The sequence below is a fragment of the Myotis lucifugus genome, unplaced genomic scaffold (genome assembly GCF_000147115.1).
Source record: "Myotis lucifugus unplaced genomic scaffold, Myoluc2.0 scaffold_109, whole genome shotgun sequence".
NCBI lineage: Eukaryota > Metazoa > Chordata > Mammalia > Chiroptera > Vespertilionidae > Myotis > Myotis lucifugus.
Window position 1 is genome coordinate 4,100,491 of NW_005871157.1, and position 23,785 is coordinate 4,124,275.

Below are 23,785 nucleotides of genomic sequence, written 5' to 3' on the forward strand. Positions count from 1 at the left end.
CCTTTAGTCTCTTCCTCTCTTTTTAACTTTTAAAGCATTTCTTTCACTTCATTCTAATCTCTAATTATTTAAAAGGCTAACAGAGAGCTTACAGATTTAACATCACCAAAAAACAAAAAACATGGTAAGCATTTAGTTGAATGTAGCATGAAACTAAAAGATGTACCAAGTGCTGCAGTGAGGGAACTACTTCAGGAAGATCAGTATTCCTCCAGTGAATGCTCAATATTTTGTTCTTGTCACATACAAGTATAAGTGGAAAAGGAAACATGAAGACCTGCTCAAGGACAAATCACTCTCAGTACTTACTTGTAACAGTCGAGATAGACATAAAGAAGATACTGCAGACTGTGTTCCAAACAATAAAGAATGAAGTGAGAATGGAAATCCCAACCTTCTTTGGACTTGTAGTTGTGAACAGGGAGGGTATCTTGCATCACACCCCCAATACGGTTCAGTCTTTGGAGGAAGAGTTCAAAGTCTTCTAGTTCAGATCTAAGAAAAATCCCATTCCTAAAGGGCAGGTTTAAGAGATGGAAAATTTAAGAAGTTGCTAGATTCAGAGCACACCAAACCACTTCCATGAATTTAAGTCTCAGCTACAGAAGGTCCTCACATAATGTTCTTTTGTTTCTCTCAATGCCATTTTGTCATAACTTATAATATTGATGAGATGCCAATGTAACTTAACTCTTGTTTTTATCAAGTAGTCTGTGGTAAAACTGTTTCATTATACGTCGTTTCACTTAAAGTCACAAAACCTATCAACAACGTTAAGGACTTATTGTATTTTTTTTAAAAAGTATTTAAAAATTAAGACTGCCAATTTTTACTCTATAAATACATTATGAGTCATATTTTGCTGGTTTCCAACAAAGGTTTCTGAATCATTGTAGTATTTAAAGGTGGTAATGACAGTCTTGAGTTATCTTAAATATTTCAAAAACCTAAACTAAGCTATCTACATTTTTTTTGGTTTTGGCTGGAACTATACAATCCAGTATGCAACAGTGGTTAGCTTTTGAAGCTAGATGTTTTAAGCACTGAGAAATTCACCAAAATATACAAACAAAATGATGGAGAAACTAAAGCAGACTAATTTAAATAAACCAACTACCAAACAGTAGAAATTTGCATTGAAATATTACTTTTTACAAATTTACTATTAAAAACATCATATACACCATATAAAGGAATACAGAAAATATATTATATGACCCAGCCGGTGTGGCTCAGTGGTTGAGCGTCAACCTATGAACCAGGAGGTCATGGTTCAACTCCCGGTCAGGGCACATGCCCGAGCTGTGGACTCCATCCCGGGAGGGGGCATGCAGGAGGTAGCCAATCGACATTTCCATCTCTCTGTCCCTCTTCCTTCCTTTTTCTCTAAAACCAATACAAACATATTAATATATATATATATATATATTATATGGAGTTTAAAGAAATACCATGTTGCCCTAGCCAGTTTGGTTCAGTGGCTAGAGCGGCCTGCGGACTGAAAGGTCCCGGGTTCAATTCTGGTCAAGGGCATATGCCTAGGTTGCAGGCTCAGTCCCCAGTAGGGGGTGTGCAGGAGGTAGCCAATCAATGATTCTCTCTCATCATTGATGTTTCTCTCCCTCTATGAAATCAATTAAAAAATTAAAAAATATATATATATGTATATGTATATACATATACATATATATGTATATCTTTTAAAGATAAAAACCAAGAGGTTTTAAAAAGATAAAAACCAAAGGTAAAAGCTAATGGCTTTTATCATAAATAGATGTAAAAAAAAAAAAAAGAAAGAAAAACCATGTAACCACCATCCAGATTATAGCACCTTCTCCACTGCATCTCCTTTGCTACCTTGACTTTTGTGATAACCATTCCCTTAGTTTTAGTCATAGTTTTAGCATTCATATATGTAATCTCAAATAATATATGGTTTGGTTTTGCCTATTTTAAACTTTATTTAGAAATAAAACATTTGCCAGGTTTGCATGGCTCAGTTAGTTGAGTATTGTCCTGTGCACGAAAAGGTTGCCAGTTCAATTCCTGGTTAGGACACATACCTTGGTTGTGGGTTTGATCCCTGGTTGGGGGCATGTATGGAAGGCAACCAGTCGATGTTTCTCTTTCACATCAATGTTTCTCTCTCCCCTCCTTTCTCTAAGCATGTCCTCAGGTGAGGATTAAAAAACAAACAAAACAAACACATTCTGGTACATTATGGAACATTCTTCTATTCCACATTATGAAATATAACTATGTTGATACCTGTGGCTACAGTTTGTTAGTCTTGTTATATATTACACTGTATGATTATAATACACTAGAGGCCCGGAGCACGAAATTCATGCACTGGGCGGGGGGGGGGGGGGGGTCCCCCAGCCTGGGCTGTGCCCCCTTGCAGGCCAGGAGCCCTCAGGGGATGTCCAAATTCTGGTGAAAAAGGAGAGGGTCCCACCACTGCTGGGGGATACAACATCTGTGAGCCTGTAGGGACGCACTGACCACCAAGGGGCAGCTCCTGCATTTACTGTCTGCCCCCTGGTGGTCAGTGTGCGTCATAGCAACCCGGTCATTTCACTGTTGGGCCAAAACTGGCTCTCCGACATCCCCCGAGGAGTCCCAGATTGCAAGAGGGCACAGGCCAGGCTGAGGGACCCCACCGGTGCATGATCGGGGCAGGGGGGGACACAGGAGGTTGGCCAGTCAGGGAGGGACGCAGGAGGGCTCCAGGGCATGTCCGGCCCATCTCACTCAGTCCCAATGGGCCGGACCCCAGCAGCAAGCTAACTTACCAGTCAGAGCGTCTGCCCCCTGGTGGTCAGTGCACGTCATAGTGAGCGGTTGAGTGGCCTTAGCATATCATTAGCATATTACGCTTTGATTGGTTGAACAGCCGACTGGCTGCCTGGACACTTAGCATATTAGGCTTTTATTATATAGGATTTTATTTATCTACTCTACCTTTGATGGTCATTGCAGTTGTTCCTAGATTTTTTTTTGTAAAATAAATTCATGTTCCCATGACTATAAATGAGGAAGAGCACCTTTTTACATGTTTATTGGCTATTTTTGCTTCCTCTTTATGAAATGCCTAATTGTGGGGTATCTTCCCCTTCAGATCCAAGCTCTACTCTTCTCCTGCTCTGTGTCCTTGAAAGCTCACCTGTATCAGTTGCTCAAGAAGACTCCAGTGCCCTCAGGCTTCTGTTTTGGTTTGCCCTAAGGGAGACTCCTACCAGGAGATAAGAGTCAGAAAAAGATGGGGTGGGGATGCCTTAGCTCTCTCTGTGCTGGGTGACTGACACTGTGCAGGTTGGCTGATACTCTTCTCTAAGAGACCCAATTCCTGCCAGGCAGCTCTCTTGATCTCACTAATTGTTCTCTTCCTTTGCCCCTTCAGGCCTTTTAGAAAGCATACACTACTCCCACGGTCATGAACATATTCTTCTGTAACTTCTAAAAGCTTTATAGTTTTACATTTGATATTTAAGTTTAAAAATCTACCTGGAATTGACTTTATGCATGATATAGGCAGAGGGTTCAATTTAACTTTCCCCCATAAAACTATCATCCAGTCACCCCAGGCCCATTTGGTGAAAAGACTATTCATTTCCCACTGTTCTGTGGTGTTCCCTTTGTCATATATAAAGTGAACATATATAAGTCTGTTTCTATGCTCACTCTTCTGTTCTACTGGTATATTTGTCTATCCCTCCATTAACACTCCCAATGTCTTAATTGCTATAGCTTTAGAATAAGTTTTAATCTCTCAAGGGCAAGTTCTTTTTTAAGGCTATTCTTGACCCTTGGCATTTCTATATTAATATTTATAATCAGCTTATCACAATCCAGAAGAAATTCTGCTGGGATTTTTATTGAGATTGCACTATATCTAAAGATTATTTTGAGAAGAATTGATAACAGGCTTATCTTATTCCAAATCTAAGAGAATGCTTGTGACTTTCACCATTAAGTATAATGTTAGCTAGAAGATTGTTTTTATTTCTTTAATCCTCACCTGAGGATATTTTTCCATTGATTTTTTAAAAATATATTTTTATTGATTTTTTGCAGAGAGAAAGGGAGAGGGATAGAGTTAGAAACATTGATGAGAGCGAAACATCAACCAGCTGCCTCCTGCACACCCCCTACTGGGGATGTGCCCGCAACCAAGGTAATGCCCTTGACCAGAATCGAACCTGGGACTCCCTCAGTCCGCAGGCTGACACTCTATCCACTGAGCCAAACCGGCCAGGGCTCCACTGATTTTTTTTTTTTAGAGAGTGGAAGAGAGAGGGAAAGACAGAAATATTGGTTGCCTCCTGCATGAACCCCGACCAGGGCTCTGACCAGCCCCCCCGCCCCCCTCCCCAGGGCCTAGGCCAGGGAGGAGCCTGCAACTTAGGTATGTGTCCTTTACTGGAACCGAACCTGGGACCCTTCAGTCTAGACGCTGATGCTCTATCTATCCACTAAGCCAAACCGGCTAGGGCTAGAAGACTGTTTTTTAGACACCCTTTTCAAGTTAAGGGAATTGCATCTATTCTTAGTTTGCTAATGGCTTTTATCATAAATAGATGTTGAATTTTATCAAATGCTTTTGTGTATCTATCAGGGTGGTATTTTTTCCCTTAATCTGTTAATGTAGTAGATCTCAATAGTTCATTATCATAATTCATGTTAAATCATACATATATTAGCTATTTAATCAAATATTAACCAAAATAATTAATAAGCATACAAGTTATATTAAACTTACTTTTAATAGGAGAATTTAGTGCAATGGGAAGAAGAATGACTACAAAGACAGGGGTAAAAAACGAAAAAACGAATTAAAGCCTGTAAGTACTGGATTGGGCAAAGCTCTTTTTTTTTTTTTTTTAAATATATATATTTTTAAATATATTTTATTGATTTCTTACAGAGAAGAAGGGAGAGGGATAGAGAGCTAGAAACATCGATGAGAGAGATCAATCAGCTGCCTCCTGCACGCCCTCCACTGGGGATGTGCCCGCAACCAAGGTACATGCCCTTGACCAGAATCGAACCTGGGACCCTTCAGTCCGCAGGCCGACGCTCTATCCACTGAGCCAAACCGGTTCGGCTGGGCAAAGCTCTTAACTTCTCTGGATTCCACAACTTTAAGTTGGGTAAATAATACAGCTATACTTCCCCAATAAGTATAACTATAAAATAAAGTAATATATGGGAAGTAAGTTTAAGAAATTTAAAAAATTAACACATTTAAGTCTCCATATATTATTTTGATAGCTTAGGACAGTGGTCGGCAAACCGCAGCTTGCGAGCCACATGCGGCTCTTTGGCCCCTTGAGTGTGGCTCTTCCACAAAATACCACGTGCGGGTGGGCACGTACAGTGCGATTGAAACTTCGTGGCCCATGTGCAGAAGTCGATATTTTGTGGAAGAGCCACACTCAAGGGACCAAAGAGCTGCATGTGGCTCGCAAGCCGCGGTTTGCCGACCACTGGCTTAGGAAGATAGATTAGGTTGAACAATATGAAATAGCTGATTATTCATCCATTTTTGACCCACACAAATGGCAAGTTCACATGGTTTGATCTAAGAGAATTATTTTTAGAAATTAAAGTTTAAAGTCTTTCCTTACCACTTCAGAAGTCCCTTCCCCTCACTAATTTCTTACCTGAGTAATCCTCTTTAGTTCAAGACCATACATAGCATATGGCTTCAGTGAGAAGAGTGGGAGACATTACAGGATACTAAGCTCTTGCCCTTGGTCCCTGTAGCCCCACTGACAGCTTACCATTTCCACACCAAAGCAAATATAGAATTTGAGAGCTTAGTCACTATAATGCTAAAAACATGTGATTTTAAAACCTCAATAATGCCCTTTCAATTTTAAAATACTATGAAACAATGTTCCATTGAATTCATGGCACTGCAAAGGAAACACTACAGAATTATTTCTTATTACTCTTCCCCACAGTTATAGTACCTGGCCAGCTCATCTAAAATTTTATTCCTCATGTTGTTGTTGCAGCAAGTACCCTGATCAATAATATCAATAGTCAGAGGAGGCCATTTGTTCTGCTGAAGTGAAGAATAACTATTCTGGGTTTGAAATTCTCCAATCCACGAGGTAATGCTTAGCCAATCATGGCGAGCTGTGAGGTATCTCCAGAGGGCTTCAGGGGAATATGATTTATATTCTACATAAAGAACAAAATACATTTTAAAATAGCAATGAGTTATGATTATTGACACAAAACTCAACACTAATCAACTGAGTAAATATGACAAAATGGACAAATTTTTATATATGAATATTCAGGCCCTTTTCTTCTACTATTTTCCTCTTTTATGTTGCTGTTCATTTTATAATCAATATTCAGCTGTAGGAAGAGCAAAATGTTGCTTATTAGTACCGTTGTTAAGTAAAACTTGGGAATTAGCTGTCTGTTTCATTTATCTTTTCAGGTCTCTTTCCCCCTTTTCTTTTTCTTAATGTAAATGAAAACTTTGGCTATAATAATAAACATGAATTTGACACCCTCTGAATTACCACTGTTTACCATTGTTAGTTATTCCCTGGAACCCCAACTGATATAGATCTTTAGTTTACACAAGAAACTCAAAGACTATTGGGAAAAATAAAGAATGTCACTTTGAGGCAAATAAGAGAATTCAGCCTTGAAGTCTCAATTTACTGAAACATACAACTTTTTTCTTTCACTATTACAAGTCCCTTACAGAAACCTTGAGATAAGAAGTCTTACTGACTTGCATTTTAAAGCAACTGAATTTTTTCCCCCCAAAGGAATTCTAAAATGGAGAGACACCAAAATATACTACAGCTTAATTTAATACTCATTCAATATGTTCAGATTTCAGGCTTTCTCACACTTGCCTTCTGGATTTATCCTGGGAAGGAGGATAGATTCTTGTGTTAGTTGGTTCCACCACTGAGCCCAATTTAATGCAATTCTGTGGTTCTGTTTATTAAGTTTATCTTTATGATCATATTTCAGGAATGAGTCCAAAACAGACCTGTGCTTGAAAAAGTCTTGCTCCATTATCCAATACCTGAAACAGTGATATAGTTTTTTTTTTAATTTTGAAGGCAAAAGCATCATTTCTCTTTATCTGCTCAAAAACTATTGTTCTTTTGGGGAACACATACTTTAATATTCATAATGTTATATTTATTATCTTAAAAATATATATCTGATTATGTGCATATTGAAAGAAAAGGAAATACCTGAGTCTCTTATGGACAAGTTTTACCTTCATAGGGAATATAAGCTCAGTTCCACTGAAGAAATCTGTGCTCACTAACAATTAAAAACTAAACACGATCTAAAATATTCTTCCCATATTACCAAAAGGGGGCTAATGAGACTACCTGGGAAAGGACTGGATCTGCATATTTTCTTGCAAATGTTCTGAATAAAACTTCTCAACTTGATGCACGAAGTCTATAGTTCTTTTCTCTTTTTCAGAAAAAGAATTTTTTTCTTTTAAAATTTCAACCTTGAATAAAAAGTAAAGCAGTGACCTCACAAAAATCAAGTACATTGCAAAACAAATGTCATGAAATTACATGCCACCTAAGAATTGTATTTTGAATTTTTGAGGTAATGTATATATTCACACAAATTTTCCTTTACCACAAAGGCAAAGTGATCATTTAAAAAGATAAAGAAGTTGTCTTACTTTTACTTACTGGATGTCAGTTGAATTTTAAAATAATTTATTTTTAAATTTCACCAGGTTTACTAGAAAATGTAAACTACATAGTCTCACCTTTACCTACCAAAAAGTCCCGTATATTTTTATCAGTTGTATAGAAGCATATCTTGAGCAACTGGTCTTTTACATCAAAGCCCTACAATAAACATAGAAAAAACTTAATTTTGTAATGGAGCTATTTTAAATATAAATATCTATGTTGTATACAGAAATACTCTGTTATACACATGTATAAAATTCCACAGCTTTCCTGCTCTTGTGAACATTCATTTTCTACATTTATCATACATATTTACTGCCTCTGCCTAAAGTCCTTAAGCATTTTGCCAGAATAAAGGCAGCACATCGAACAATTTAAGGTAATAACAGGCTACCATTGGACCAAAACTACAGGTATCTGCTATGATGGTTCACTTAAAAACAAAAGTCAATACAAATAACAACTCTTACGTAGTTTCACTCCTCTACACTTCCAGAAAGTTGCCATGGCTAAGACCCTGACCATGAAGATTAGGGCCACAACTTAGTTTAGTCCAGGAGTCCCACCTCTAGGATTTCTCCTCCTTAAATGAAGTAAAACCATGGAGCACGAAGCAAAGATATAGGCTATTAGAAAATTCAAATGGAGGTGTAAGCGGTCACATGCACAATATAGAATTGCCCCCAACAAATAATAAGATCCTATGCAGGCTTGGCCTTGTGTGAAGCCTATGACGAAAAACACTGCCTACTTCTAACCAAAGTGCTAAGTCTAACAGAGAGCAAATGATGGAAACTTGAATCAAAAATATCTTCAAGAACCCGGCCAGTGTTGTTCAGTGGTTGAGCATTGACCTATGAACCAGGAGGTCACAGTTCCATTCCCGGTCAGGGCACATGCCCAGTTGAGGCTTGATCCCCAGTATGGGGTGTGCAGGAGGTAGCCGATCCATGATTCTCTCTCATCATTGATGTTTCTATCTCTCCCTCTTCCTTCCTCTCTGATATCAATAAAAATGTATTTAAAATATATATATCCTCAAGAAAGTTCTCAGTACACAAAAACCATTTTAGTATTACTGTCATTATTTCCTACTAAAAGCTACACGAATTTCTTAGTCTGTGATACAACTATGAATACAAATCAATTCTTTTTTTGGGGGCGGGGGGTAAAATTTTGGCTTTATTATTTGCTATTCAGTAGGTCAACTCAAGTGCCTGTCTACATCTTGTGGGGTGGGGAAGGCTGGGCCTTGGTCAACTGTGGCCTTTCAAGTTACAAATCAGTAACAGCAGTCCAAAGGTGGCCAACACGTGTTGAGTTCATTGCATCATTGCAAACAGAGAAAAATCTTGTCTTCTCCTGACCAGGCACCCAAAAGGTTATAAAAGAAATGTAACTAAGCTCCGATTTGAGCATTTGTACTAAAAAATTGAAGCTTCACCTTGGCCTTTTTAAAGGATTAAGGCCTTCCATGTCATAAAAATATTCATTCTACCACATCTACATGAAAAGGCTGCACATTCTCATCATATCAGTATGTAGTTCCATTGCAACTATGAGATAAATGACTCACACTGGCTGGAAACAAGTCTGATTTCCCAATGACCAGGGCAGTCATAAATAAATTCTTATATCAACCAGAAACGGTATTAAGTACATAGAGATCTTCTCTTACTTTAGGGACTTTAAGATCAGACAAACGGATTATGTACTCACCATATTCTTTAAAAGTTCAGAGGCTTCCTTTACATTGTTCTTTTTCAAATTGTCAAAGACCAAATCGAGGCCAATTTTAATCAGCTCTTCGAGTCTTTGAGCAGGGTGACTATTAATTCTGAAGAAAGTTTGTGCCTCTGGTATTTTGTTGTCTAAAATGGCATTGGCAATAACTTCCTAGGAAAAGGGGGGGGGGGAATCCGCTTTTTAAGTTCCATTTTATGATTATCAACATGGACTTACACGTTTGAGGACCCACCCACTACAGAACTTTTACTGAAAATCTACTACTACATTTGGGTCTTTGCACGGAGGATATAAAGTTGATTGAAACACAAAACCTGCTGTCCAAGAGCTTTTAGACTAGTGGAAGACACACAAATAAAGTGCTGATTATAGTTCTGTATGATAAAGGAGAAGATACAGGTGTCACCCAGCGTCCTAGAGAGGAGGGTTCAGAAGAGAATCATCTAAATAAGAGAAAAGAGGACAAGAGTTCCGAAAAGAGGGAAAATTATGTGCAGAGGCATAAAGACAAGAAACAGCATCAAGTCTTCAGGGAACTCCAAATTACTCAATAAAACGGGGGGGAAGGGGCGGGAAGCTGGGGAGAGTAGCAGATAAACTTGAAAGAAAAGCAGAGGTTCCATCATGAAGCGCATTGTGTGTGAGATGGATTTTATCCTGAAACTCATGTGGAACACTAAAGGATCTTAAAAGCGTGAGATGGTATAATCATATATTAATACACATATATGTATATATATCAGGAAGAATATTCAGGCAGCAATGTGGAGAATGGACTGAAAGGGATTCAAGGTCAAGACAGTAAGGCATTAGGTTACTGCAATAATATGAGTAAGAAGAAATCAAGCATAAATTGAAGGCCTAAACCCAAGAGAGAATAGAAAGGAAGTAAATCCTATTAAATCATGTGCAAAATTGTGTGTATGTGCACACACATACATTAACGTGTATGTTTTTGGAGGCAGAGTTCAAGTAGTATAGTAGACTATAATCTCCCTCGAAATTAAAAACCAGTGATTTTGAGTAAAAAGAGCAGAGGACCATGGATTGAGCCTTGGAAGACATTAAAGGGGGGTGCAAAGTGGGGAAGAGAAGGTGAAACCTGCAAAGGAGACTGTAAAAGAGAAGCCAAATAAAGTAGAAAAAAAATCAAGTAATTTTTGGTTAGAGAATAAATAAGAGATACAGAAAATGCAGTTACACTAGGTACTTTACTTCCCTGTCTCCACCCCAAGAACACCAGTCCTTTGAACCTGGCAGCCTTTCAACCTTATCACTTTCACTCCTACTGATACTGATCAGCTGGGTTAAGTTATTTTGGCCTTTGACTCTCTAAGTGGTTGGAGGGATTCTTTCAGTCCTAGTCTAGTACACTAGACTAGTTTGGTTGTGTTAACCTCTATTATAAAAAGAAAGGCAATCAAATGAGCACAGAAAATTTAACTGGCAAAATACCTTAACTAGAATCTGAGATAGGACTCAAATCAAGTATGCTTCCAGGTGATAATGTCATAAAATAAAAGTTTACTAAGATTGAATCACCAGCAGCAATTCAAATATCAGGCAGAATGCATAAGTCCAAATGTCAGGCCCTTGCCCAGCCTGTGTGGCTCAGTGGTTGAGTGTCAACCTATGAACCAGGAGGTCACAGTTCCATTCCCAGCCAGGGTACATGCCGAGGTTGCGAGCTTGATCCCCAGTAGGTGTGTGCAGGAGGCAGCCAATCAATGATTCTCTCTCGTCATTGATGTTTCTATCTCTCTCTTTCTCTTCCTCTCTGAAATCAATAAAAATATTTTTTAAAAAAACAAACAAAAGTCCAGCAGCCTAGAGCAGAGAGAGGAGAGAAGGGTTTCTTTGGGGTGACAGGGAGACCATAATTAGTCCCAGCTAAAAGCAGTGCCTGTCTCCCTGATTTTACACTGGATCACCAGATTCCTCCCCAATTCCCCCTACTTTTTATACAAATGCTCTTTGATGACATTTGTAAGAATGGCTGGGAGAGTCCCTGTGGGTAGGGGAGGGAAACAAGCCCCATTGGGCATAGCCTTAATGGATAGATGGAGCGTACAGGACAGTTTGGGGACAGATTACCACAGGAAATGTGCAGAATGGGAATGGGGGAGGGCGAGGACCCTAGAGATCTACACTAATAAAAGACAGATGCTAATTGACCGTACCTTCGCTACGCCCATCAGCCAATCAGAAAAGTATGTGAGAAACCAAGATGGAGGCATAGGTAAACACCGGAAATTGCTGCCTCCCACAACAACTTCAAAAATACAACTAAAAGATGGAATGGACATCATCCAGAACCACAGGAAGGCTGGCTGAGTAGAAATTCTACAACTAGAAGGAAAGAGAAAAGCATACCGAGACTAAGAGGGGGTGCGGTGCGGAAGTAAAATACAGAGGTACAGAGGCGCATGCGGAGAGGGCTGGTGGCTGAGGACATGGTTGTCTTTTTCAATCGGGAGGGAGTCTCAGGCTCTGAGCTCCAGTTCTGGGCGGGTCTCTGGGGACCCAGACTCATATGGGAGAAACTGGACTGTCTGGCATCGGTCGGAACTTGAGGGCAGCTTTCTCTTGGGGGTGCTTGCAGCGACTGCCGGGACACTGAGAAGCAGGGCCTCTGAGGGCAGGAATGAGAGCAGCCATAACTGCTCGTTCCGCCCTGTTGATCCCCTGGGACCTTGCCCAGCCCAAGCCATACACGGAGGCTTTTGCATATGAAAGGCCTGGCCCTTTGCAATCTGATAATTACCTAACAAACTACAGTTGGCCCAAGGCCCCAGGGCAACTTGCATTGTGTCACAGCTGGCTCCTACTGGATAGCCTCAGGCAGAGGCTAGATTAGCACCTCCTTAGAGATCCAGGAGCCAGTGTGCCTGGAGGTCAGAGTGGGACCATCCAGATTGCAGCTCCTCAGATTCATAAAGGACACACTCAGGGGGCAGACTCAGTGAGCACCAAAGCCCCATTGAAGCAAGTCTTGCCCCGGAGGGGTGTCTCCAGCACAGAAGTTCTTCCACTGCAGACACAGCTGATTCTCACAGCCAATTGGCCTGGAGGTCAATCCCTCCCAGTGTTACCAACAACAATCAAGGATTAACTACAATAAGACTGTGCACAAAGCCCACAAGGGGGTGCACCGAGAGTGTCTACCTCAGGTAATTGGGGAGGCTGAGCCACTGGGCCCTATAGGACACCTAGCACAGAAAGCCACTCTATCGACACAGCGAAGCATAAAAAAATGCGAAGACAAAGAAACAGGGCACAGATGGCAGAAATGGAGGAAAGCAAACTACTGGATATAGAGTTCAAAACCACACTTTTAAGGTTTTTCAAGGATTTTCTAGAAACCACCGATAAACTTAATGAGACCCTCAAGAAATCTAGTGAGACCCTCGAGGTTGTGATAAAGGACCAACTAGAAATTAAGCATACACTGACTGAAATAAAGAATATTATACAGACTCCCAATAGCAGACTAGAGGATCCCAAGAATCAAGTCAAAGATTTGAAATACTAAGAAGCAAAAAACACCCAACAGGAAAAGCAAAATGAAAAAAGAATCCAAAAATACGAAGATAGTGTAAAGAGCCTCTGGGACAGCTTCAAGCGTACTAACATCCGAATTATAGGGGTGCCAGAAGAAGAGAGAGACCAAGATATTGAAAACCTATTTGAAGAAATAATGACAGAAAACTTCCCCTACCTGGTGAAAGAAACAGACTTACAAGTCCAGAAGCGCAGAGAACCCCAAACAAAAGGAATCCAAAGAGGACCACACCAAGACACATCATAATTAAAATGCCAAGAGCAAAAGACAAAGAGAGAATCTTAAAAGCAGCAAGAGAAAGAAACTCAGTTACCTACAAGGGAGTACCCATACGACTGTCAGCTGATTTCTCAACAGAAACTTTGCAGGCCAGAAGGGAGTGGCAAGAAATATTCAAAGTGATGAATAGCAAGAACCTACAACCAAGATTACTTTATCCAGCAAAGCTATCATTCAGAATTGAAGGTCAGATAAAGAGCTTCACAGACAAGGAAAAGCTAAAGGAGTTCATCACCACCAAACCAGTATTATATGAAATGCTGAAAGGTATCCTTTAAGAAGAGGAAGAAGAAAAAGGTAAAGATACAAATTATGAACAACAAACACACATCTATCAACAAGTGATTCTAAAAATCAAGTGAATAAATAATCTGATGAACAGAATAAACTGGTGATTATAATAGAAAAAAAAAGAAGAGTATGCAAATTAACCCAACAAAGATGGCCGTTAAATTTGCATACTGCGAGCTGCCGCCCGCCCCGCCGCCATCCAGGCCTGCCATCTGCGACCCGGGGCAGCGGGGCGGTACAGCGCAATCTGCTGCCCGCCCCGCTGCCATCCGGGCCTCCCATGTATGGCTCGGGCAGCGGGGTGGGACAGCGTGAGCCACTGCCTGCCCCGCTGCCATCTGGGCCTGCCATCTGCGACCCAGCGCGGGATCCGGGCCTGCCATCTGCGACCTGGGGAAGTGGGGCAGGCACCGTGGGATCGGGCCTGCCATCTGCCACCTGGGGAGCGGGCCTAAGCCAGCAGGTGGTTATCTCCCGAGGGGTCCCAGACTGTGAGAAGGCACAGGTCGGGCTGAGGGCCGGCCCCCCTCCTCCCCCCGTGTCAGTGCACAAATTTTTGTGCACCGGGCCTCTAGTACTATAATAAAAAGGTCAGGTCTCTGCCCTAGCCGGTTTGCTCAGTGGAGAGAGCATTGACCCTCAGACTGAAGGGTGCTGGGTTCAATTCCAGTCAAGGGCACATACCTTCAGTTGCAGGCTTGATGCTCAACCCTGGTTGGGGTGCCTGTGGGAGGCAACCAATCGATGTCTCTCTCACCTCAATGTTTCTCTCTCTCTCTGCCTCTCCCCCTCCCTTCCACTCTCTCTAAAAATCAATGGAAAAATATCCTTAGGCGAGGATTAAAAACAAACAAAACCCACAAAATAAATAAATAAATAAATAATACATATAAAAAAACAAAGATTTAAGATTTAATGGCCCTAGCCATTCAGGGAGTGTTGCTCATGGGTTTGGGGTTGGGTATTTGTCACTGAAGCCAAGTAGGAGATGTGGCACTAAGAGGGAGCCTATCTGTATTCTGAATTAAATAACAAAGCTTGTAAACATAAATTTGAAGTTGTGCCCAGAGATTTCCAAATCTACAAAACTTAAAGCCCTTGCCAAAGTTTTTGAATCACAGCGTAGAGTCTAAATTCTGTTTCCTCTATTGTTTTCTAAGATCCTATGAATCTGGCAAATAAAAGAAGTGATAATTACTCATATTTACCTCAATGCTGAGTTTCTCCCATATAGTGCTCTCCTTTACTTTGGGGACATTTTCATTTACATCATATTCATCTACAGTATCTGTTAGCTTCCAAGGAAACTTTATCATGAAGGTTCTAAGTTCATTAATGTAGCTGGTCAAAATGTTCACTCCTTTCTGTAGATGTTCATCTAACTCTATGGAAAACATCAACATAACAACTTCATATACATATAAAAATATGTGTGTGTATATATAGAGAGAATATATCAACAGCTGTTATGAAGAATTCTAGAAAATGCCAAAATTCAAACTCAGTGTTTTTAAAATTTCAAACAAAAAAAATCTGAGCTTTTTCCTATTTACAATTAGTTCTGTGATTTAATACAACCCTTCTCACAATGATTAGTCCTTTCTGACAACTTTCCCAGTGTTAGAGCCCATATCACTTACTCAGCTACATATTGATTTTACCCCACTTTAGTAAATGACACTCCATTGGCTTATGTACTCTCATGCAATACGCTCACTTATACCTCTAACACAGGAATAGGAGAATTGCACCCTTCTTTGCTGCTATTCTTACCTTCACTGTGAATAAAAAGCTCCTTTATTTGCTTGTTAAGGAAGGACAGTGTAAGATTAAGTAATTGTTCTGAAAAGTTTTTGCTTTGGGTTTCAGAATTACTTTCTCTAATTGCTGAGCAAAGTAAATCCAATGCTGGTGTCAGCTCTTCCACATCTGAGAAAGAATGAAAGAAATTAATTAACATGAAGAACACCAGGATATTCCCAATAAAAACAACATATCCAAAAGTACCATGCTGCAATATTTTAAAACATAAAATGAGGACCGCCCAGCCAGTGTGGCTCAGTGGTTGAGCACCGACCTATGAACCAGGAGGTCACAGTTCAATTTCCAGTCAGGGCACATGCCCCTGTTGTGGGCTCAATCCCCAGTAAGGGTCATGCAGGAGGTAGCCGATCAATGATTCTTATCATTGATGTTTCTATCTCTCTCTCCCTCTCCATCTCCCTTCCTCTTTGAAATCAATAAAAATATATTTTAAAAAAAAAGAATAAGGACTAATGTCTAATTCTCAAAAAAGCTCACAAAACTTTTATAAAATTTTACTATCTGCAAACTTTAGTGATTCTACTTACTACTAGTCATTATTTACTGGTACTGTATTACAATAACTATCATTTTGCCACCTACTCTATCTTAAGTTTTATAAATGCTATATCATTTATTCCTTTCAACAACCTGAGAGGTAAATGTTACGGCTCCATTCCATAGATGAGGAAACTAAGGTTCAGAAAGAATAAATAACTTGCCCAAGCTAATTTGGAAAGTAAGTAGCAGAGTCAAAATTTGAAGTTAAGCCTGTCTGATTCCAAAACCATTACCTAAACATGCAGGTGAAAGCAAGGAATATGGGCCCCTGAATCTCCAATTTGTCAGCTACAGGCCCTAATAAAGTGATTCCTGTTTATCTCAGCATCAGCTCTAGGACTTTATCTGCGTGAGTGACAAGGATGGGAAACATGGATTTCCTCTGGGAGAGCAGATAAAGCTATTCCCACGCTCCTTATTTCCCGACTCTTCCCCCTATCCTTTAGGGCAGAGCAATGCAGGTGACAGTGAATTGATGAGAAATCACGGACCACCAAAAAGCAGTAGTGTATAACAACCATATAATCACTGATGGTCCATGCCACTCATCTACCTTAATCCCGTGTGCCATGACCTGTGAGGCTATCATGGCAGCCAAGGAGGAGCCATGGCAAGAAGAATTATTATTGGCAATACAACCACACACAATTATTGGACTAATACAACATGATAATATTTTTTATGTATTAATCCTGTAAACCAAAAGTATAAATAAACATTATGAGCTGTTTGAACCTAAGGATATTTCCTAAGCATGGACATTTTTTAAAAATATGTTTTTATTGATTTTACAGAGAAAAGAAGGGAGCAGGAGAAAGAGAAATAGCTATGCGAGAAAGAAACAATTGGTTGCCTCCTGCACACCCCCTATTGGGGATCAAGTCCGTAACACAGGCATGTGCCCTAATCAGGAATTGAACCAGTGACATGTTGGTGCATGGGACTATACTCAACCAACTGAGCCACACTGGCCAGGGCGGTATGGAAATTTTTGACAGGATCAAATGTCAAGGACCATTTGGCATGAACCAATATGCTCATGGAGGTTTATGACAGGACCAATTTTCAAGGACCTTTGGATTTGGACCAAATGTCTCTGGATATTTTGGACAGAATCAAATGTTCGCTAATCCCATAGATAATTGGCATATCTATTATTAACAAGAAAGATGTCTATAATATGTCATCAAGTAAAAAAATTACCTATATATATAAAAGCCTAAGAGACCAAATGACCGAACGACTGGATGCTATGGCGCACACTGACCACCAGTGGGCAGATGCTCAACGCAGGAGCTTCCCCCTGGTGGTCAGTGTGCTCCCCCAGCGGGAGCACCAGATGCAGGGCTCACGATTGGGGAGCACAGCTGCAGCAGCATGAGCCTCTCCTGCCTCTGTGGCAGCGCTACCAAGCAGCGGCAGAGGCAGACGCAGTGGGGCTGCAATGAGTGGGAGCAGTGCGGCTCCTCCCCAGCTGCCTGCCACTTCACGCACTACTACATCCCCCGAGGGGTCCTGGATTGCGAGAGGGCGCAGGCCAGGCTGAGGTACCCCACCAGTGCACGAATCCATGCACCAGGCCTCTACTAAGATTATAAACCTTTTGTATGGGGGAAACATACTTTGTTACCCTTGCCTCTGAGGGTAGGATCTATATGGCTACCTGGCCCGAGAATAAAAGCTAGCTTTTCTGTTTATTAAAAAGGAAAGCCCAAATCTTGAAAAGCATTGGTAATACAGCAGATGAGTCAGGCTGAAAATTCTTATAACAAATCCCAATCCATAACTCAGCCAGCTGCACTGTCACTGTACATCCCAGACAGCTCTGCACTCTCACTGTGCATCTCAGATAGCTCTGCACTGTCACTGTACATCTCAGACAGCTCTGCACTGTCACTGTACATTTCAGACAGCTCTGCACTCTCACTGTACATCCCAGACAGCTCTGCACTCTCACTGTACATCTCAGACAGCTCTGCACTGTCACTGTACATCTCAGACAGCTCTGCACTGTCACTGTACATCTCAGGCAGCTCTGCACTGTCACTGTACATCTCAGACAGCTCTGCACTGTCACTGTACATCTCAGGCAGCTCTGCACTGTCACTGTACATCTTAGACAGCCCTGAACTCTCACTGTACAACTCAGACAGTTGCAAGGGCACACAATTTTTCAAATAAAAATTTTATTCTATTTTGTATAAAAACCTTCTGAATTTGAAAGAGCATCTCTTCCTTCATACTAAAAATATGAAACACAGTACAGGACATGAACAATAAACACCCCACTTAGAATGAGAACATTTATATGTTCTCACAACTCAAGTTTCCACCAACTAAATGAAATCTCATGACTGAGTTTCGGTAAATAAATAAGTCATCAGAAAATACAATGATAATTTGGAAGTGATTAAAAAGATAAAATGAGCTGGCTGTGTGCTCAGTAGTTAAAGTGTCAGTTGATGCACTGAAGGGTCATGGGTTTGATTCCTGGTTAAGGGCACCCACCTGGGTTGCATGTTCAATCCCTAGCCCCAGTTAGGGCACCTACAGGAGGCAACCAATCGATGTGTCTTTCTCTCTCCCTCCTCCCCCCTTTTTCTCTCTCTAAAAAAAAAATCAATGAAAAAAATACCCTCAGGTAAGGATTAACAACAACAAAAAGGTAAAATACTAAACACAAATGTAGACATCTTTCTTTTACTTACTTCTTAAATATAATTGTGATGGAAAGTGATCAAACTGATCAGGTACAGAAGATTTTGGGGATGGATTCAAAAGATTTTCCTTGCTCTTCAAAAAGAAATCTACTGTGTCCAGCTGACGATTTTCTATTCCTGCCTGAAATGGGAGAAAAAAATTACAATAGGAAAAAAGGCGGGAAACAAAAAAATATTTTTAAACTTCAGAACTTAAATGTGCTGAGACTGAAGACACAAACCTATCTTTATCTTGCTCCAGGAGTACCTGGGTTCTAGTGAGGATTCTGACAATGACTAATTACACAATCTGGGGCAAGTGTCTGTAACCTTTCTGAACATTAGTTTCTGCTTCACCAGAAACAGAAGGTTAGATGAAAACACCTTTCCAGCTCTACTACTGTTCTATAATCCTAAAACAATTCAATGCTAGGTACTTGTGAATCACCCTTACAATTATGTTATAGTCTATTTAAATTAACATGTTAAAGCAGTATGATATAAAGTTAACTGAAAAGCAGGCTAAAAAAAGACTACCATTTCTGACTAGGTAGCTTGAGGAACCTCTCCATAGAGAATATTTAGAAATCACAGATGTAAAAAATGTGTATGTGTGAATCTTTAAATGTTCAGTTGAACAAGAGAGAAAAATTCTCATGGGATAAAAGCAAATTTTCCTTTCCCCCTATTACTCAAACATTCTACAATGATTATTTTGCAGTATATAAAAGTAAATTTTTCAACATATGGTCTGGAACATGAAAAAGAATTAAGTCGGGATTCTTCCTTTAAGTTGGATTCCTTCCTTATACCAATACAAAAATTAATCAAAATGCATCATAGACCTAAAATGTAAGAGCTAAAACTATAAAATTCATAAGAGTAAATCTCAGATTAGGCAATGGTTTCTTAGATATGACACCAAAAGTACAAGTGACCAAAAAAAATTTTTTTGACCATCGAAATTAAATAAAAACTTGTGTTTCAAAGAACACCATCAAGAAGATGAAAAGAAAATCCACAGAATGGGAGAAAATACTTACAAATCTTACATCTCATAAAGGTCTACAATCCAGGACATATAAAGAACTCTTAGAGCCCTAGCCTGTTTGGCTCAGTGCATAGAGCATCGTCCTGTGGACTGAAGGGTCCTGGATTCAATTCCAGTCAGGGGCACAAGCCCAGACTGTGGGCTCAACCCCAGTGGGGGGTGTGCAGGAGGCAGCCGATCAATGATTCTCTCTCATCACTGATGTTTCTCTTTCTCCCTCTCCCTTCCTCTCTGAAATCAATAAAAATATGCTTAAAAAAAGAACTCTTAGAACTCAACAATAACACAAATAACTCAATTTAGAAATGGACAAAAGATTTAAATAGACATTTCTCCAAAGAACTAGATATACAAATGGCCAATAAGCACATGAAAACATGCTCAACATCATTAGTCATTAGCAAAATGCAAATCAACATCACAATGAGATACCACTTCATTTTGACTTCGCAACCACTAGGATGGCTATAACACAAAAGGTGAACAGTAAGTGATGACAAGGATGTGGAACTACCATTGGAACCCTCATATATTGCTGGTGGGGCTGTAAAATAGTGCAACTGCTGTGGAAATAGTTTGGTGGTTCTTAAAAAGTTAAATGGCCCAGTCATTCCAGTGCTAGCTGTATACCCAAGAGAAATAAAAACATAGAATGACACAAAAACTTACATCACTGTTCATAGTAGGATTATTCATAATAGCCCAAAAGTGGAAACAACTCAAACATCTATCAACTGATGAATGGACAAACAAATGTGACATATTCATATAATGAAGCATTATTCAGCCATAAAAAAGAATGGAGTACTGAAACATACAACCTCATGGATGAACCCTGAAAACATGCTAAGTGAAAAAATGCAATCACAAAAATCCACTTAAATGAAATGTCCAGAAAAAGCAAATCCAGAGACAGAAAGTAGGTTCATGTTTGGGACTCAGGGTCCTTAAGGAATAGGAAGTGACTGCTAATAGGCACAGAGTTTCTTTTTGGGGTGATGAATATGTTCTGGAATTAGTGATGATGGCTGCACAACTCTAAATATATTAAAAATTACTGAACTGTAGATGGATGAATTTTATGATATTTAAATTATCTACACTAATAAAAGAGAAATATGTAAATTGACCATCACTTCACAATGCCCACCAGCCAATCAGGAGTGAGTATGCAAATTAGCGGGACAAAGATGACAGTGGCCACGGAGCCAGCCAGAGCGGGCAGGAAGCCTGGGTTGCCCCTGGTGATGGAGGAAGCCAAGCTTCCCGCCGGCCCTGGCTGGCCACTGAAGGGGCCTGTGGGCAGCTGCCACGGAGCCGGCCTGAGCATGGGAGGCTTGGGTCACCTGGGCCAGCCGCCGAGGGAGGGGCCTGCAAATGGCCCTCAGCCCCTTACCCAGGCTGGCCATGCCACCATTGGGGTGAGGGTCCCGCTGGGGGCGTGGCCAGCCTGCAAACAGCCATCAGCCCCTCACCCAAGCTAGCCAGGCACCCCAGCGGGGACCCCCACCCTGCAGGCAGTTGGGGGCAACCAGGCTGGCACGGGAGGGCAGGTGGGGGCAAGCAGGCCGGCATGGGGGGCAGTTGGGAGTGAGCAGGCCGGCAGGCAGAGTGGTTAGGGGCAATCAGGCAGGCAGGCAGGTGAGCAGTTAGGAGCCAGCATTCCCAGATTGCGAGAGGAATGTCCGACTGTCCCTGGGAATCGGGCCTAAACTGGCAGTCGGACATCCCCCGAGGGGTCCCAGATTGGAGAGGGTGCAGGCCAGGCTAAGGGACCCCCCCCCTCGTGCACGAATTTCATGCACTGGGCCACTCGTATCTCAATAAAGCTGTCATTAAAAAAAAAAACTGGCACAGAACATTATTAACTTCTACTTTTTATCCTTTCAGGGCCTGTGTGATATAGTAGAAAGTGCCCTGACTTTGATTCTAGCTCCTGTCTTTATTAGTATGGCTATGGGCCACTCACTCAACCATTTTGAGCCTTAGGATTTTCATTCATAAAATAAAATGAATGAAAATTACCCAACCCATCTCATGTGGTTAATTTTAGGACAAAATTAGATAGTACAATTTAAAAGAGTGTTTATGAACTAAAATATGCTATAAAAATTCAGGTGATGTTTCTATAGCTGGATTATAATAGTAGGACTACCAGGTAGGAATAAAAGATTACTCCTGTTCAAGCTTTCTATAGCTTGCTTCCACTTTGTTTAGTCTCATTGGCTTATTGTTGCTTCTATTTCTTGTACCTTTTGTTTCCTTAAATAGTGTTTATTATAATCTTATATCTTTTAAAGCCAAAAAGTGTACACTGCTAAGCAGAATTACGGTAATGAAATAACCAGAACTAAGCAAATAGATGGATAAAGACTATAGGGGTTTTTTTGTTGTTGTTTTTTTATTGCTCCTAGGTTAAGTGAATTCTCCCAAATCTTCAGTCATATAAGAGTACAGTGGGGCCTTGACTTACGAGTTTAACTCATTCAGTGACGGAGCTCGTAACTCAAATTACTCATATGTCAAATCACTGTGACGTTCGCTGCGCCAACTAGCGGTGAGGTATCTGAAGCTGGCTTGTAACCCGAATTTTAGCTCGCAACTCAAAACAAAAAATCGGCCGAGAGACGGCTTGTATCTCGAAAACTCGTTAGTCGGGACACTCGTAAGTCAAGGCACCACTGTATATGACAGAATATAAAGTTCTACAGAATTTAATTGTTACCTCTAGTGCATGTATGGGGATTGAGCACCTGCCCCAATCATTGAGATGGCAGAGAGTGTCCACAGTGCTGGCACTTCCATGGATCATTAGTCTATTTAAAAACTCCTCTTGGGTCAAACCAAACAAAATCAGAGAGAGTCCATTTTCTATGTGAAAAATAAAAGTTAGCTTTAATAAATTAGTAGGACTTAGGCTTTAGGATTATGGCAGGAATTAATTTCTAATTAGCCAATACTTCAGAACTAATTATAAATATATTTATTGGACACAAGGTACTATTATGACCTTAATTAATTCATCATGATTTTTCAATGTTGTTAAAGTGTTCTATTTTTAAAACACTGACCAAAAGGCAATTCTAGTAAGAACAATGCTGTCTATGAAATAGCACTAAATTTCACTTTTTTACTTTGTATTATCTTGCACAATCAATACCTGGAATCCTTAACTATTTAAAAAGATGTCACATTTCTGGTTTACTAACTAAAACAATTAATAGCATGCTCTTAACACACAGAAATATATGATTACCAAAAGTGGGGTACTAAAGACACAGGGTTAGTTCAATCATAACATTCACTTAGAGAATAGAGGAGGCACTAAAACCACCAGGGTAGCAGAAGTAAAACACATTAAAAGAAAACACGTCTTCTCAGCAATAGACAACCTGATACAAGACATTCTCACCTGTCAAAACAAGGCACAGTTGCTGGTCTCCACTATTATCTATAGGAATACACCTTTTGCCAAGGGAAAAGCACTGTATGCCCTCGATCTCCAAATCCCAAAGGACAATGGTACAGCCCATCTTTCCTACTGTCCAAGCAAACAGGGCAGTGAATCCTGTCACAGACATACATCTAAGCTCGATGGGTTCCTCTTGTTCACTGATGTGCATTATTTTCCATGCTCTTCCTGGATCACTGGTCTTGGCATGACTTTTCTGTGGAAAACTATACTGACTGTGCATTATGTCCTGTGGAATGAAGTCCCAACCTGGCACATTGGTACAATGGTTATTAGAGTCAGGGTATTCCAAATGCAAAATATCCTGGAACCATGGAGCACAGTGGGAAACCTCCATTGTGGAGCTCTTTATTGTTTCATTCAATGATAATAGCTGGGCCTTCCAAGACCTGGAAGACAGGGTAGAACCCACACCTGTTACAAGCGAAAGGCACTAATTAAGTAACACACTGAACAAGGAATAAAGTGCACTTTTTAAAAAAAAGTGTCTATTTCTGACAAAAATGAAAATAATAAAGTAAATCCAAAAAGGGTTTCTGTACCTATCAACTTGGAAGGAAAACTTGGTCAGTTTCATGTTGTAGTCAGAATTCACAGGATCGTCTTCGT

At 40.4% G+C, this 23,785-nt stretch overlaps 1 protein-coding gene across 1 annotated transcript in view; it reads right to left on the minus strand.

The window, feature by feature from the left end:
- Positions 1-23,785, minus strand: part of SPG11 (SPG11, spatacsin vesicle trafficking associated) — a 91,110-nt gene that overhangs the window by 55,682 nt on the left and 11,643 nt on the right. The window contains 12 exon segments of the mRNA XM_023757599.1: positions 310-513; positions 5,979-6,192; positions 6,891-7,066; positions 7,386-7,513; positions 7,797-7,868; positions 9,432-9,608; positions 14,799-14,974; positions 15,364-15,519; positions 18,663-18,795; positions 22,430-22,575; positions 23,117-23,565; positions 23,719-23,785. The exon segment at positions 23,719-23,785 is cut by the window's right edge and continues 16 nt beyond it. Coding sequence (XP_023613367.1) covers positions 310-513; positions 5,979-6,192; positions 6,891-7,066; positions 7,386-7,513; positions 7,797-7,868; positions 9,432-9,608; positions 14,799-14,974; positions 15,364-15,519; positions 18,663-18,795; positions 22,430-22,575; positions 23,117-23,565; positions 23,719-23,785 — 2,098 coding nt within the window.